The sequence below is a fragment of the Xiphophorus maculatus genome, chromosome 3 (genome assembly GCF_002775205.1).
Source record: "Xiphophorus maculatus strain JP 163 A chromosome 3, X_maculatus-5.0-male, whole genome shotgun sequence".
Taxonomy (NCBI): Eukaryota; Metazoa; Chordata; class Actinopteri; order Cyprinodontiformes; family Poeciliidae; genus Xiphophorus; species Xiphophorus maculatus.
This window is the reverse complement of record NC_036445.1, coordinates 1,848,667-1,863,110: the sequence shown is the minus strand read 5'-3', so window position 1 is coordinate 1,863,110 and position 14,444 is coordinate 1,848,667. Positions and strand designations below refer to the sequence as shown.

At 37.8% G+C, this 14,444-nt stretch overlaps 1 protein-coding gene across 3 annotated transcripts; it reads left to right on the top strand.

Moving 5' to 3' along the window:
• The first annotated feature begins 525 nt into the window (after positions 1-525).
• gnb3 (G protein subunit beta 3) lies at positions 526-14,298 on the top strand. 3 transcript variants are annotated; one of them, XM_023330394.1, is made up of 10 exons: positions 526-1,144; positions 5,615-5,759; positions 7,780-7,884; positions 8,802-8,947; positions 9,477-9,540; positions 10,566-10,728; positions 11,673-11,739; positions 11,815-12,016; positions 12,094-12,310; positions 13,710-14,298. In XM_023330394.1, exons 3-10 carry the CDS (start codon positions 7,828-7,830, stop codon positions 13,814-13,816), a joined length of 1,023 nt encoding a protein of 340 aa, XP_023186162.1. In that variant the 5' UTR covers positions 526-1,144; positions 5,615-5,759; positions 7,780-7,827; the 3' UTR covers positions 13,817-14,298. The 3 variants fall into 3 exon arrangements, with proteins under 3 accessions (XP_023186162.1, XP_005798806.1, XP_023186163.1); XM_005798749.2 differs by lacking the exon at positions 526-1,144 and having other exon boundaries at positions 4,778-5,759; XM_023330395.1 differs by lacking the exons at positions 526-1,144; positions 5,615-5,759 and adding an exon at positions 6,030-7,676.
• The last annotated feature ends 146 nt before the right edge of the window (positions 14,299-14,444 follow it).

Below are 14,444 nucleotides of genomic sequence, written 5' to 3'. Positions count from 1 at the left end.
AACCCTTTCCTTTCCTCGCCATACAAAATGTTGGGGTTAATCTCCTCCGAGGAGGCAGGTGCCATTAGGCTCCCGACGATCACAGCCATGAAACTCACATCCAGACATCCTCCTGCTGTTTGGAGTTTGAGCAGAAATTACATAGAGCAACTTGTGAAACTGAAGTCAGAGCTTCCCGTTGTCGATCTTTTCCTCAAAATCACGAGCTCTGCTTGATTTTCTGTGAATGAACTGACTCATCCGTGTGATTATCTTTGATTTCTTTTTAGATCTACAGAATTAGATTTACCATAAACACAAGGTTTGGTCTGGAAAACATAAAAATAACATTTAAAAAAAATCAAATTTAATTGAAAAATTGCAGGGTTCTTGAAGCAGTCTGGAAATTTATTGAGTTAGATTCAGGTATTTATCATTTATCGTAATAAATTTCTTAATATGATAATAATTCTGATTTATTGTCATGACTCAAATTCAAAAATATTTTATTGATCCCAAAGGGACATTAAAAGTTGTTGTAACTCATGTTAATTTAAATCATTCGACGAGTTATTGTAGGTTGTTATGGGAGGAAAGATCTCCTGTAGCAGTTTGTACTACAGCGAATTTGAAGGAGCCTCTGACTGAAGAGGTTGATCTTTTATAATAGTTATGTATCTTTACTAAATCTTATCACATCATGTCTTTAAGTCACTGATTTACAAAAACAGATAACTGGAAGAGCAGGCAGCTACTTTTAATTTAAATATTTCCTTTCTATCTGTAAGCGCTCTATCCTCTTGGTGGAACATGATGGTGGCAGCATCATGCTGCTTTTCTTCAGGAAAACTATTCAAAGTTGCAGAGACATTATTTTTAATTCATGACACATTCAGATTCCAAGGCTTTACGTTGGAAATCTCCTGATGAAAGGTAAATAATTTATGATTAATCATCTGATTCATTCATACTACCAACATATTGTCCTGTTAGTCCTAAAATCACGATTTGCTGCATGCTCTCTGCATCCTGCCTGGTGTGTCTGCTAACAAAGCCCCTCTTTGCATTTCTGGTTTTTGTGTCCCGCAGCCTGTCTCTCCCAAGCTCCACTCATTCCAAATCCCGGGTCAGCGCTGCTGTCGTCACTGCACTCGACGGAGCACAGGTCAACACTTTAAAACCCCCCGCAGCTTAATTTATCCTCACTGCATCATAATATAAACCTCAAAGTGGGCAGCACACACACTGACACACATTACAAGCCTGTTTATTCTGCTCCAGATTTAGATATATGGACAAAACATGCAAACAAAGAGTTCATGATGTGTTTTTTTTTTTGTTTTGGCACAGCGTTCATCTTTACTGGTTTCAATCCTTGACTGGAAATAATATGTTCATATTTGACCCATTTAACCTATAGTAGGGACATTTTGTTTTATTTTAATGTTAATTGCAGGCAGCATTTTAGCATTTGAGTCCTTTAGTGAAGATTCCCAGTCAGTTTTTGTCTCACAAAGCCCAACCAGTTGTTATATTTATGTACAGATTGTTTTGGTAACCACAAATTCATACAAGACTTACCTCTTTAAAGTGATTACGTTTTAGGTTTTATTAATATAATATAAGCCAATCCAAACATTCTCTGTGAAAAAACAAACAAATAAGACATGACAGATTAAAAAAAAAACTGAACACAGCCCATAGATATTGTGATTTCTGGTATTCTTTGGTAACTTTATAGCAATAGAAGTTTAAATTTCAAATAGATTTTAATTTCATTATGATATCAATGCCTGTATTAACCGTTTAGTAAAGTGATGCTAACATTGCCTTCAGTTAATATTAACCGGAGTATCATTTATCTTGGTTTGTTGTCCAGCTTTTTATTTCCTTCCTTTATTATGCCACTGCAATGTAATGTTTTGTTTGCTCTATATTTTCATTATGTAAAGCACTCTGAACTGCCTTGCTGTTGAAATGTGCTATACAAATAAGCGGGCCGTTTTAATTCACTTCATCTATTCACACAGGTGCTGCAGCCTGAGCTTTAGAACGGTCAGTTATATAAACACTTTTCTATCGCTGGACAAATGTGGAGTACAGAGGAAAATCTTGTGTTTTATCTAGTGTAATAAGAAAACAAGTTCTCAAGTAAATTCAAGTTTATTTGTATGGCACATTTCAGCTCTACATCATAAAAACACAAAATTAAAATGTAATGTAAAACATCATACTGTCAAAAATTGAGAAACCAGTGACAAATGTTACATTTTGTCATCAAAAAGATCAATACACGTTGAATATGTTGATCAATGAGTCAAAAGCAGCTGTAAACAGGCAGGTTTGTAGCCTTGGTTTAAAGGAACTCTGTTTCTGCAGTTTTTCAGTTTTCTGGAAGTTTGTTCCAGATTAGAGAAGCATAGAAGCTGAATGCTGCTTCTCCGTGTTTGGTTCTGGTTCTGGAGATGCAGAACTAGAACCAGAAGACCTGAGTGGTCTGGAAGGTTGATACAAAAATAAAAAAAATACTTTGGTTCTGATTTTTAGGCAGACCTGTGAAAACACCGTTGTAGTTTAAAACGTAAATCACTGCAACATTTATCTTTTAAACATTGTTCAAAAGATAAATTCATACTCAGACTTAAATGACAATTAAATATTAAGTAGAAGAAGTAAAATCAACACATCCTGTTCCCTCATCCTGACAAAGTACAGAGTGACAGTTGAGAGGAGCAACTTCCTCTGTAACAGGAAGGAGCCTCCATTTAGTTTCAGCAAATTGTAAATTAAAGCCAATCCTTAATTTTCAAGATGATCCTCCACCTGTACAGCAAAAACAATGATACTTTTTCTTCCTGACTATAAAAAATCTGTATAATTTGTATAAGTTACCTTATACGAATTATAATGACGACAAAAACAGTTTAAGCTGCAGTCTGTAACTTTTATTTAAAAATTATGTTTTTTTTACATATTTGTGAAGTCATCATTATGTTCTGACAGTATACGCTCTTCCTCACTCTTGTTCTCTGTTACATCTGGTTCACCACAACATGACACGGATACTAAGGCTAGTTAGCGTAGCCACCAGTGATGGCGGATAAATGACTTCCTGGAACGGTAAGTCGTTTCTCTGCAGCATTGATTGACAGCGGTAAGACCCGCCTCCTGCCTCTGATTGGTGCGTTTCCATTTAGGACTCTCCCTCCTGTTGCAGAGGAAGTTGTTCCTCTCCACTGTCACCCTGTACTTTGTCAGGATGAAGGAACTGGATGATGTGTTGGTTTTAGATTTTTTTTTTTTTACTAGTTAGCATTTGATTGTCATTTAAATCTGACTATGAATTGGATTTATTTACCTTTTAAACTGCAACAGTGTCTTCACAGGTTGGCCTAAAAATCAGAACCAAAACATTTGTTATTGTTGTATCAACCCTCCAGACCAGTCAGGACTTCTGGTTCTGGTTCTGGAGATGCAGACATGGAGAAGCAGCATTCGGCTTCTATGCCCTTTAATATGGAACAAACTCCCAGTTGGGAGTATTTGGAGGAAATTGGTATTTTCACTGATTTGTCTAATATTATGGTGACAGTTTTAACAAATATGTAATAAACATATTTTTGTAAAAGTCACATACTGCAACTTTAATGAGAAACACAGGAGTTTTGTAAGCAACAGGGTTTCCATAATGAGCAGCTCAAACAAATTACTGAAAGTGTTTTTGGGAACTCCAGCAGCTGATTTAAAGTCTTTTTGCTCAAACTTGCTGGAGAATATTTGGTTTCTGCTGTCAACGAGTTAAATCTTTGGCTGAATCTGCCATTTCACGAAACAGATCCAAGCTAAGCTGTTTCATAACGACTACAGGTGATTTAGGTGGTTAGGTGACGTGCAGCAGCTGTGAAGAGAAACCTCTCGGATGAATTTTGGCAGGTTTTATGAGAGCGTTTGGTTTTAATGAGTGAGCAGAAACAGAAAATAAAGATTTTAAATCAAAGCATACAAATCTTTCTTTGGGCACTGAAAATATGTCTTTAAGAATATTTTAAAAAGCTGATTTGGTGCAGTGTAAATATTTAAAATCAGAAAGAAAAATCTCTAAACCATTTTGTCTTTCCCGAAAAGGAATTAAGTGGCAGCAGACTTTTATTTTTGAGTACTTTGGAAATAGCAGAACAATTAGCAATACGTCACCTTCCTAAAATAAAGGCCTAAGTCACGACTTCTTTCTTTCCAAAAGTTTTTTAGGCAAAGAAAAAAAAAAATCACTTTTGACAAAAAATGACTCAGACCGTTATTTTAGGAAGGTGACCAATATATCTTTCAGATAATTTTCTTTTCAAGCAGTTCTGCCGCCCCCTGGCACAACGGCACCCTGGGTCATGAGCCATGTTGATCATATCAGAACCTGCTGCTGCTCTGACCCACTAAACATTTTGTTTTGGCTGACAGATGAAGGAAGAGTTAATTTACACTGACTGGGTGTGTTTGCTCAGTTGTTCTGTTTGCACAGTAATTATAAACCAGGTAGACTTTTTATTTTTGTGCTCCAGTAATTCATTCTGTCACAATAACACGTTTTGCTGGACGATAAGTATTGCAATAATCAATAACGTTGTTTTGTGATCATTTTTAAGTGATATTATGGTTATTGCGTAACAGTGCAAGACGTTTTAAATATCCTCAATAAATAAACAAAACTAAAAGAAACAACAAATAAAATGAATTTTGAAGGTGGGCTGCACCGATTGCAGTTTTCTGTCCGATTACCGATTTTTAAAAAGCCGGACCTGCTGATTCTGATTTTGGCCGGTACCAATTTTTTTGTCTGAATTGTTGCTAAATAAAGCAAGAAAGTTGCTGAGTTGGTACCAGTGGAGAGACTGTTATTAAATGTAAACGTTCAGACACGACTTGGCGGGCCGATCTGTCAGTCAAACCTTTCTAACTGGAGAGCAGAAGAAGACAGAAGTCGATTTTTAGACCTTTGCTAAGGAAGATAAGATCAGCTTTACATGTAAGTATCGGCCGAAAACCGATCTCCCAAAATTAAGTGAATAAATCGATATCAATGGATAAATTGGTGCATCACTATTATGAAGTCTCTGTAAACAAAATTGAGTCCAAAGCACCAGAATGAAGACTTTTGTCATCCAGTTTATAGTGGAGAGAAAAGAGAAAAAAGATAAATCATGTAAATAGGAATTATTGATCTCGTTTTAATTTGTCGTGTGATTAATTGATTTATTGCGACAGGCCTATCAGTAAATTCCCACATTATTCCTTCCAGGCTGGTCTCTGCTCTGCTGATCTTCCTCTCCATCCACCAACTTTCTAATATTAGCTTCAGTTCAGGTTTACAGAACACAAACTGCAGCTCTGACCACCATAAATAGCCATGTTCCCAGGTCTGACATCCAGTCTCCTTCCCTCCCCAGTATGGTTTCCATCTCTGTGTTTCTCACTCTGATTCACCCCTGCTCAGGCCCTGTGACCCCCCACATCCACGTTTTACACCTTGTTTGGTTTCACTCCGCTCTCCCCCCCCGCCCTGCCCCTCTTCTCTGTCCATCAGGTTTTATCCCCTCATCGCTGATCTGCCTTCATCCCTGCAATCCTCATCTGTTCCTCATAGGAGCGGTGGACCGAGCGAGAAGCATCGCGCTGCGTGTGCGACAACAATAAGTGACTGAGCGGAGGAGAAAGTGTGCTGAACTTATGACAACGACCTGAAGTGATCTGATCGCTGGAGGAAGAGCTGCTGAAGATCCAGACAGTTGGTGAGTGGACGCTCATGTGCTTCACTTCAGACTTAGTTTCAGTGACCAGGAAAAAAGTTCACCGAAAGGATAAAATCACATTTTGCAAAGGAAAATATACGTATATAAATCCTAAACCACATATGTTAAATTGTTTCATTGTTTTTTGTTGTGACACCATTTGATTACCTCCTTCTTTATTTTATTGTGTTGTTTGTGTATTTTATTTTTGTTGCTACTATGCATTCTCTCATCTTGTTTTTCTGCAGATCAGTACTTATTGTGTGTAAATTTAAAAATAAATAAAAATAAAATCACGTCTATCAGATCTTTTATAAATTAGGTCGTTTCTTTAACTTTTCTTTTACCTATAAAAGCCTTCAAATGTAAAAATCCAGCATATCAAGATGAATTAACAGTTTTTATTTAAATATTCCCCTTCATGCTGATGACAACCTCATATTGCCACAAACTCAATGAACATATTTGTTTGCTAATCTTTTGTGGCAGATAAAGCAAAGAGATTTGAGGCGAATGTTATGGTGGTATTATATGGAGAGATAATCTCAGTAAAAGCAACTTCCCTCTCCTGTGGGATTCCTTAAAAAGCAGAATTAAATTGGTTGTGTGCACACATTCAGATTTATACTGGAAAATGTGTGGAACCTGACTCTAACGGTCATTTTTCGACTTGATTGAAAACTTGATCAATAGATGTAATTTTCAGAAATTACTGCAAGAAAAATCTCCAGCTCCCTCTCCTCCATCTGCCCATCTCATCCCGCTATCCTCTCCCCATCCCTTTCTCCGTCTCTCATCCAGATGTAAAGAGCAGTCAATAATCGGATGAGAGCAGATTTGAATCAAAAGGCTTCCCTTAAAATCTCAGCCCTGTTGGATTAAAAAAAAAAAAAAAACTAAACTGGCTCTTCTGTCTCACCTCTCGCCCTCCCTCCCTGCCTTAATGCACTTCTCCATCCAGCAGCCATTTAATCACATGGGAACAATGACAGCGTTCCAGGAACAGGACGGCAAAAAGGCAAACTCACATTCAGAAACAACAAATAACAATAAAATAACAATAACAATAAAATCCTCCCCAGTTTTCACTTTCAGGATCATCAGCTGCTAGAAGAGACTGCCTGGTTTTAATTCAGAGTTTTAAAAAAAATAAATAAATCAGATCTCTTTCATTTAAAGTTAATACCACCTTCACTCTCTTACCCTCCTTTTTTTACTTTAAACAAATTAAAGGCAAATCCTCTTGGTCATGTGTTATGACAAGGACACTCATTCAAATAGTGAGAAGAGCGACTGAGAGATTGCAGCCTGCACACATAGGATAGCACACATACGATTGTTTTCAGGTAAGACAAAGGAAGAACAGATATCCTGATTGCTCATTCATAAGAAAAGTAATTTGCTATGTCAGCTTATCATATTTTTTTGCTGTGAAATGCTTCATTTTTAAATCTGTGATCGCTTCTTCGCCTGTCTGCTGATTGCATTTGTCACACCGTGTGAGTTCGGCCATTAAGCGATTGATTTTCTACCCTTTTTAATCACCACATTACCAAAATTCAAAAGCCATCAGCACTAAGTGAGAGCTCAGCACAAACTCCGCGTTGTTTCAGGAGGAGCCGACACACATCTGGCACGGCGACAGGACATTCTGGTTTTCTGTGTACATTCAGGGTGAGGATGTGTTGCATCTTCTGGAAGAACAAACCGAGTCGTTAAAGTCATGTTTGCCTCCTCGTTCGACCTCTCGCTGGTCTCTGCGTGTGTGTGCGCTGACGTTGTCCTGAAGGTGTGCCCCGCGGGTTTCTCTGCGAGTTCCTGCGTATTTATGAAAGTTTGCAAAGCAGACGAGGGTTCGTTTGACTTGCAAAGCAGCACTTACTTGGAGTCAGGCGCAAGGCAGGTTAACAAGCTCAGGTAGGCGCGGGTTCGATTACAATATGAGGTGAAAGCACAGGTGGAAGGGTTTCTTTCTAATGACCTGACTTTTATTATGTTTTATTCATGGTTTTTATTTTAGGACGTCTTTTTCTGTTTCCACTGGTGACATTTGCTGGTAATCATCACCATGGGTGAAATGGAGCAGCTGAGAAAGGAGGCAGAAAGCCTCAAAGATCAGATCACTGTAAGTAGATCCTTCTCTGTCAAGAATCAGGACACAACCAGGTTTATTGTGTTTAATGGTGATTCTCAGGGTGAACTATCATCCTTACAAAATGAATCCCTCTTATTCTGTGAATCAATAGGAGAAAAACACTTTTCACATGTGTCCTTCTCACTGTTAAAATCACATGAGAAACATTTTCACATAGATATTGTCATAATGGCCTGATGTGTCATTTAAAAAATAGAAATTACAAAGAATTTGATAGATTTTCATATGTGTATCAAATTAACATGTGAAATAACATCTTCATGTCACTTCCAGAAAGTATTTTATGTAGTAACATGTGAAGTTTTATTCCATGTTTTCACATGTGGAAATTAAATTGCGTAGTAGTATGTGAAACCGAGGGGAAAGCCTTCCATATTTTTTTCCAAAAATGTTTTTCTGATGTGAAAAATTATGTAACATGTGAAGCACGCATGATCAAATATTCAACATTTAAACTTTTTCCGCTCATGTTTCACATCAGACGTTTCAAACAAATGAAACATGGTAAAACTTTGCACATGTACAAATGTTTCCCGTGTGGAAGTCACATGTGAAGCACATGGGATTAACCGTCAAATCTAATATTTTGTGCATGTACGTCACATGTATGTAAAACATGTTACATTAGATCATGTAATAACTTTGAAAATGTGTATTTCACATGTAAAACTTATAATTTATGATAAAAAAACACCAAAAACATGTGGGAAAAATTTGCAAATTTTTAAATTTAAAGTTACATATATTTATTTCACCTGTGGAACATGCGACCACGTGTTCCCGTGTGTTGATGATGATTTGTGGTGACATAATCACATTAAAAAAAACTGAATTTTGTGCATTTTCTCTGTGAGGGTAAGCGTGTTTTGGGTCTGTGTGCTCCGCAGGCGGCCCGTAAGGGAGTGCAGGACACCACGCTGCAGGAGGCGGCAGCGGGGATCACTGTGGTGGGGCGCATCCAGATGAAGACCAGGAAGACGCTACGGGGTCACCTGGCCAAGATCTACGCCATGCACTGGTCCACCGACTCCAGGTAAATTCATGCAACCCTGCACACGAGTTCACCTGGTTTACCTGCAACAGAATCGATCTCTGTCAGAACGCAGAACGGTGTGTTAGATACAAGAACGATAATAACAGCTTGGGAAAATTACTTTTGGAGCATCTCGCTGCAAAACCTCAAAATCTTTCCAATTGTTTTTTTTCTCTACTTTCTAGTTCAAATATCTTACTTCACTTAAAATAAGAAAAACAAACTTAAAAGTAACTTTTCAGCAAGATATAGGGGCTTGTTTTAAGTAAATAATTCCTTAATATTAATGAAAAGTTCTAGTTCCAGATAAATTCACTTATAGCAATACATCTTTTCCATGTTATAAGTGAAATAATCTGCCAGAGGAGCTAGAACTTCAATATTAATAGTATTTCTTCTAATTTAGTTTTGTGTTATTTCAAGTGAACTAAGATATTTGCGCTAAAAACTAGACAAAACTACTTGTTAAGATTTTGTGTTTTTTCCGAGTTTGATGTGATTTTTGTGTTTTTATTTCTGTTTGCTGCAGGCTGTGCGTCAGCGCCTCACAGGACGGAAAACTCATCGTGTGGGACAGCGTCACAACCAACAAGGTGGGTCAGAAACAAACAGCGTCACCTGCAATGATGGGAGCTTTGGATTTGTTTTTCCACTGATGACTGAATGTCAGGAGTTATAACGCAGGGCAAAGAGCCAGGCAGTTTTATTTACAGAACATTTTTCACAAAATTCACTGTAGAAACATTTGAATGAGTTACAACCTTTTATTTGTTGATGATTGTGTCTTTTTGTTTTGAATGCCTGTTTTACAGCCCTCTGTATACAGAGATATCATAATAAAACTCCTAGTTATTGTTACCTAGTGGTTGTAAAAACTCTCTGTAACTAAACCTGCCTAATGTAGACAAAGCCTTGTAAAAACATCCTGCCAAAATAAACAAGGACACACTTGGACATTATTAAATGTCAAATACCACTTCTGGTTCAGGGGTTTCTTTTTTATGTAAAAATTAAAGCAAAAGATGGAATTTTATGTTAAATATGTTTTCTGCTGAGTCATCACCACTGATGGCGCAAAATCTTTTTCACAACTTCATTTCTTTTCTGGCAAGTCATCATAAAAAGAAGTTCATCAGTTCATCCAAACTCACACCTGCTTTAATAAATTAACAGTACATTTAAATAATTATTTCATAAGTTATTTATTACAACTTGGCACTCTTCGCTCTAAAGGCATTTTCCGTTTTGGATAGATTTTTTATTCAAAAATCACAGCTTGCTAAAACTAAATGAGACTATTTTGATATGTAATGGATTAATAGCATTATATTTCAATTTGTAGCATACTAGTTCTGATTGAACAATTAGCAGTAGACAGTTATGGGATTAGTAAAATTTCATCTTTAAAAATCTATTAAAAGTAAATTTAATTTTGCTAAATTTTATTGAAATTTTAGAATAAAGTGTATTTAAAGGCCTTAAATCTATTATTTACCTCTTTAGTGTTGTTCAAATTGATCCTGATTAAATTCACAACCTTATCTTAGCTTTTAGGTGTGTAAAACCGCAGTTTTTCAGGTTTCTAAGACAGCTGGACGTGTCCTGTGTGTGTCGCCAGGTGAACGCCATCCCGCTGAAGTCGTCCTGGGTGATGACGTGTGCCTACGCGCCCTCAGGAAACCTGGTGGCCTGCGGCGGCCTGGACAACATGTGCTCCATCTACAACCTGAAGGGGAAGGATGGGAACGTCAAGGTGATGCGAGAGCTGGCCGCACACACAGGTAGGACGCGCCTAATTGAGCAAATTGAAATGACAAAAATACATTTGCCAATTTAGGGATAAAAAAAAAAAATCACATTTTTCGCTAGAAAAGCTTTGGCGGTCGGATGAGGTAGTTTTTTGTTTTTTTTTGGCCGTGTAGACATAGATATTTTTTAATTGAAACACTTTTTTTGTATCACGTGAGTCACATGATCAACAACCGGATGTTTACACCGGCGCAAACCGTGAAGAAGACGACGACAGGAAGTAGATGGAGGATGATGGCGCTGCATGATTTTTTAATGAATTATCGCGTGAACAAACTTATTCACACGTGATTTTAATTGCGTTTCTTATTTAATGGAAACACCGCAACTGCAAATTTGTGTTTATTTATTTTTACATTAGCGGAATATAGACAAAGATTTTTGCACATTTGTAATGAAAATGCAGCTACTGTGACCAATACATGAGGGCACATCTACTCAGTCTAGTTCTATATTTTGTTCTCTGAGCGCCGCCGTACTTTATAATTTATTTACATTACATTTAGAATTCCTAATTGCACATTTTGAAAGGTTTGTTGCAGTTTGTTTTTACATGTTTGAACAAGGTAGTCATCCTATTGTTTTTGTCAATTTCAGTTTCATTCTAATTTATTTTACACTGGTTGTTATTCCTCTAATTGCTAAAGTTGTATTGTGTTTACCTGTTTGATCAAGCCAGTGCAGCTACTGGTGTATTTGAGTGTGTTGTACTGGTGCAGAGTTATCAAATAAATTTATTATTCAGTACATTTATGGCTGTGTTTTAAAAAAGGAAGAGTTTTAAGTCAGTTCAGCTCTGTTTTCCTGTATCGGAGCGACATCGGTTGATAATAAACCCCAGATATTTGTATCAGTATTGGAAAAGAAAAAAGTGGATCGTTTCATCTCTAGTTTTTAAACTCCTCTGTCTTCCCAGGTTATCTTTCCTGCTGCCGCTTCATCAGCGACACTGAGATCATCACCAGCTCAGGCGACTGCACCTGGTAAGAACAGATCACAGCTGACTGGACCACCATCTTAGTGTTTAGAACATAAAATAAAAGCTCATTTCATTTCAGCATACTCTGGGACATTGAGACAGGGACCCAGAAGACTGTTTATGCTGGACACCAAGGAGACTGCATGTCCCTGGCCGTAGCGCCAGACTTTAAGTTTTTCATCTCAGGAGCATGTGACTTTACGGCGAAGCTGTGGGACATCAGGGAGGGCACCTGCAGACAGACCTTCGGAGGCCATGAGAGTGATGTCAATGCCATTGGGGTACGCATGAAGAAGACGTTTTCAGGATGTTGTTCCTCTAAAAGCCTCGATTTGTAATAATTTGTCACTCTTTCCAGTTTTTTCCCAATGGTAACGCAGTGATAACAGGATCAGATGACGCCACCTGTAAACTGTTTGACCTGCGGGCTGACCAGGAGCTCATCACCTACCAGGACTCCGGCATCATGTGCGGCGTCACCTCCCTGGCCCCGTCCCTGTCCGGCCGGCTGATACTGGCTGGCTACGACGACTTCAATGTGAACATCTGGGACACGCTGAAGGCTGAGAGAGTGGGTACGTACATGTGGAAACCTGATAAATTATGGATTACACCAGACAATGGAAGAAACATTTGCCCTGCAGAGGACAGTGAGGGGAGCTTTGTGATGGCCACTTTGTTGTCCTTGGAACTGAATTTGCTTGTATTATTTGGCTCATTGTCCAGTTGGACTTTTAACTTTCTGCCTGATGTTTGACGCTGTTGCTTCAGCATTTCCACAAAATGTTCTTTACTCATCATGCCATCTGTTTTGTGAAGTGCACCAGACCCTCCAGCAGCAAAATACCCCCACAACACGATGTTTTCCAGCTTGTGAATGTTCTTTTTACTAAAAATAAAAAATAAAAATAGATTGTGGAGGTAAAGCTTCAATTTTGCTTCCACAAACGATTGGACTTGCCACCAAAGATACCTAAATGCATTTTCAAAGTGTAACCTGGCTTTTATGTTGTTCTCTTCTTTGCTTTGGATAAACTCTCTCAGTCTTTTGCTTTTGTTGTGGAGTTGAGAAGTAAATTTCAGTCCAAACATGTTTATATCTGGGACACAGAACCGTTTCCTTCATAGATATTATGATGGCTAGAGAATCCCGTTGTGTGTGTTCGATAAAATAGTTTCAAAATAGGACTGGATGACATGGCTGAAAGACTTCTCACCGTATCAGAGTTCCATATCAGTCGATATCAATAATTATCAATTAGTTTTTTGTTTTAAATATCTGAAATAATGACAAACTGGTGATGTGACCTTTCCTGTTTTATCCAGCTTTCTCTCCACAACGTTGTTTTTTATTTTTAAGCAGCTATGAGGCACAGTGGTGAAACCTGAAACTGCTGCTGAGCAAGTTACCCAACAGGTTGTTGCTAGGTAACCATAGAGTGAGTTGCTAGGTAACCAAAGAGTGAGTTAGTGAGTTGATTCAAATCACTTTACTTAGCTAGTCTTGAGAGGTTTATTAGCTAAAGTCTTTCCTCTTCCTACATCCCCCAGAATGCTGTGCAGTTCTGGATTATCTAAATATCTATTGATATTGATCACAATTCTAACACAATATATATAGTTATTGGTTTATTGTCCAGCCCTAATCCAAAACAGTTTCCTATTACGGTTTGATTGACCTATCAGGAGTTTACAGACCAATGACATCAATTGGACTATTGAAAACTATTGGAAAACAGTCATTTTAGTGAATATAATCAAATAGAAATAAGTTTAATCATTTTGACTGACATAAAACAGAAAAAGTTTGTCTGATTTAATGTTGGATAGTGTTATTTTATACAGTGCATGTAAATATCTGGTTTCAAATGCATAAATAAGACTTATATTTATATTGTTATGTTATTTATGTATCATATATAGTGGTTTTTATTTCAGAAATAGTCACCTTCTTTGATTTATGCTGTTTTTCAGGGGTGTTGGCCGGTCACGACAACAGAGTGAGCTGCATTGGCGTGCCTGCAGATGGCATGGCCTGCTGCACGGGATCCTGGGACAGTTTCCTCAAGATATGGAACTGAGGCTGTCCCTCTGCTACAAGCAGAAAGAAAGCGGTTCATTTATGCTTGGAAACATGTGAAGATTTAAAACAAGGCGAGATCAATGGAGGCAGGAGGAGACACGTAGAGTGAGAAGAGGGTATTTTATCTGTGCCAAGTCATTTCTAATGTTGGAGGAGAGGAGTGTAATGCAAGGGTTTCCTCTTCTCCCAGTCACACTGCACTCTCACCTTTCTTCTCATGTTCTGGCGGAAATTAGGGTAGAACAAAAGAGTGGGCGTCCTAGTCAAATTTCTCATTAGTTGATCTGTAATTCAGATTAAACAGATGGCGGATGCATAATTTTTTGGAGCAATATTAAGATTACCCAATGCGAACAGTTGCCAAATGGAAATGGTAGCACACTGGATGAGTCAGAACTAGACACACGTCAAGTCACAGCCTGTGTAGAGTCACAGAAGCTCCACTTATATGCTGTTTAATATGAGAACGTAGGTTACACCATATGAATAACATAATTTACAATCATTTGTTTTAGCTTCGGTAGATCCCCTAAGTACTTAAACTTTCTTTTTATTTTCTAATTTTATTTAAACTTGAGTCAATAGTTTGCAAATGTCTGCATTTGTGTTTGTTTTGTATGTGACTG

Excerpts from the sequence above, each read along its gene's own strand:
- gnb3 (XM_023330394.1), top strand. The coding sequence starts at position 7,828 with ATGGGTGAAATGGAGCAGCTGAGAAAGGAGGCAGAAAGCCTCAAAGAT. Across the intron at positions 12,017-12,093 it reads GTGATGTCAATGCCATTGGG|TTTTTTCCCAATGGTAACGC; the intron begins GTACGCATGAAG and ends CACTCTTTCCAG. Across the intron at positions 12,311-13,709 it reads GCTGAAGGCTGAGAGAGTGG|GGGTGTTGGCCGGTCACGAC; the intron begins GTACGTACATGT and ends GCTGTTTTTCAG.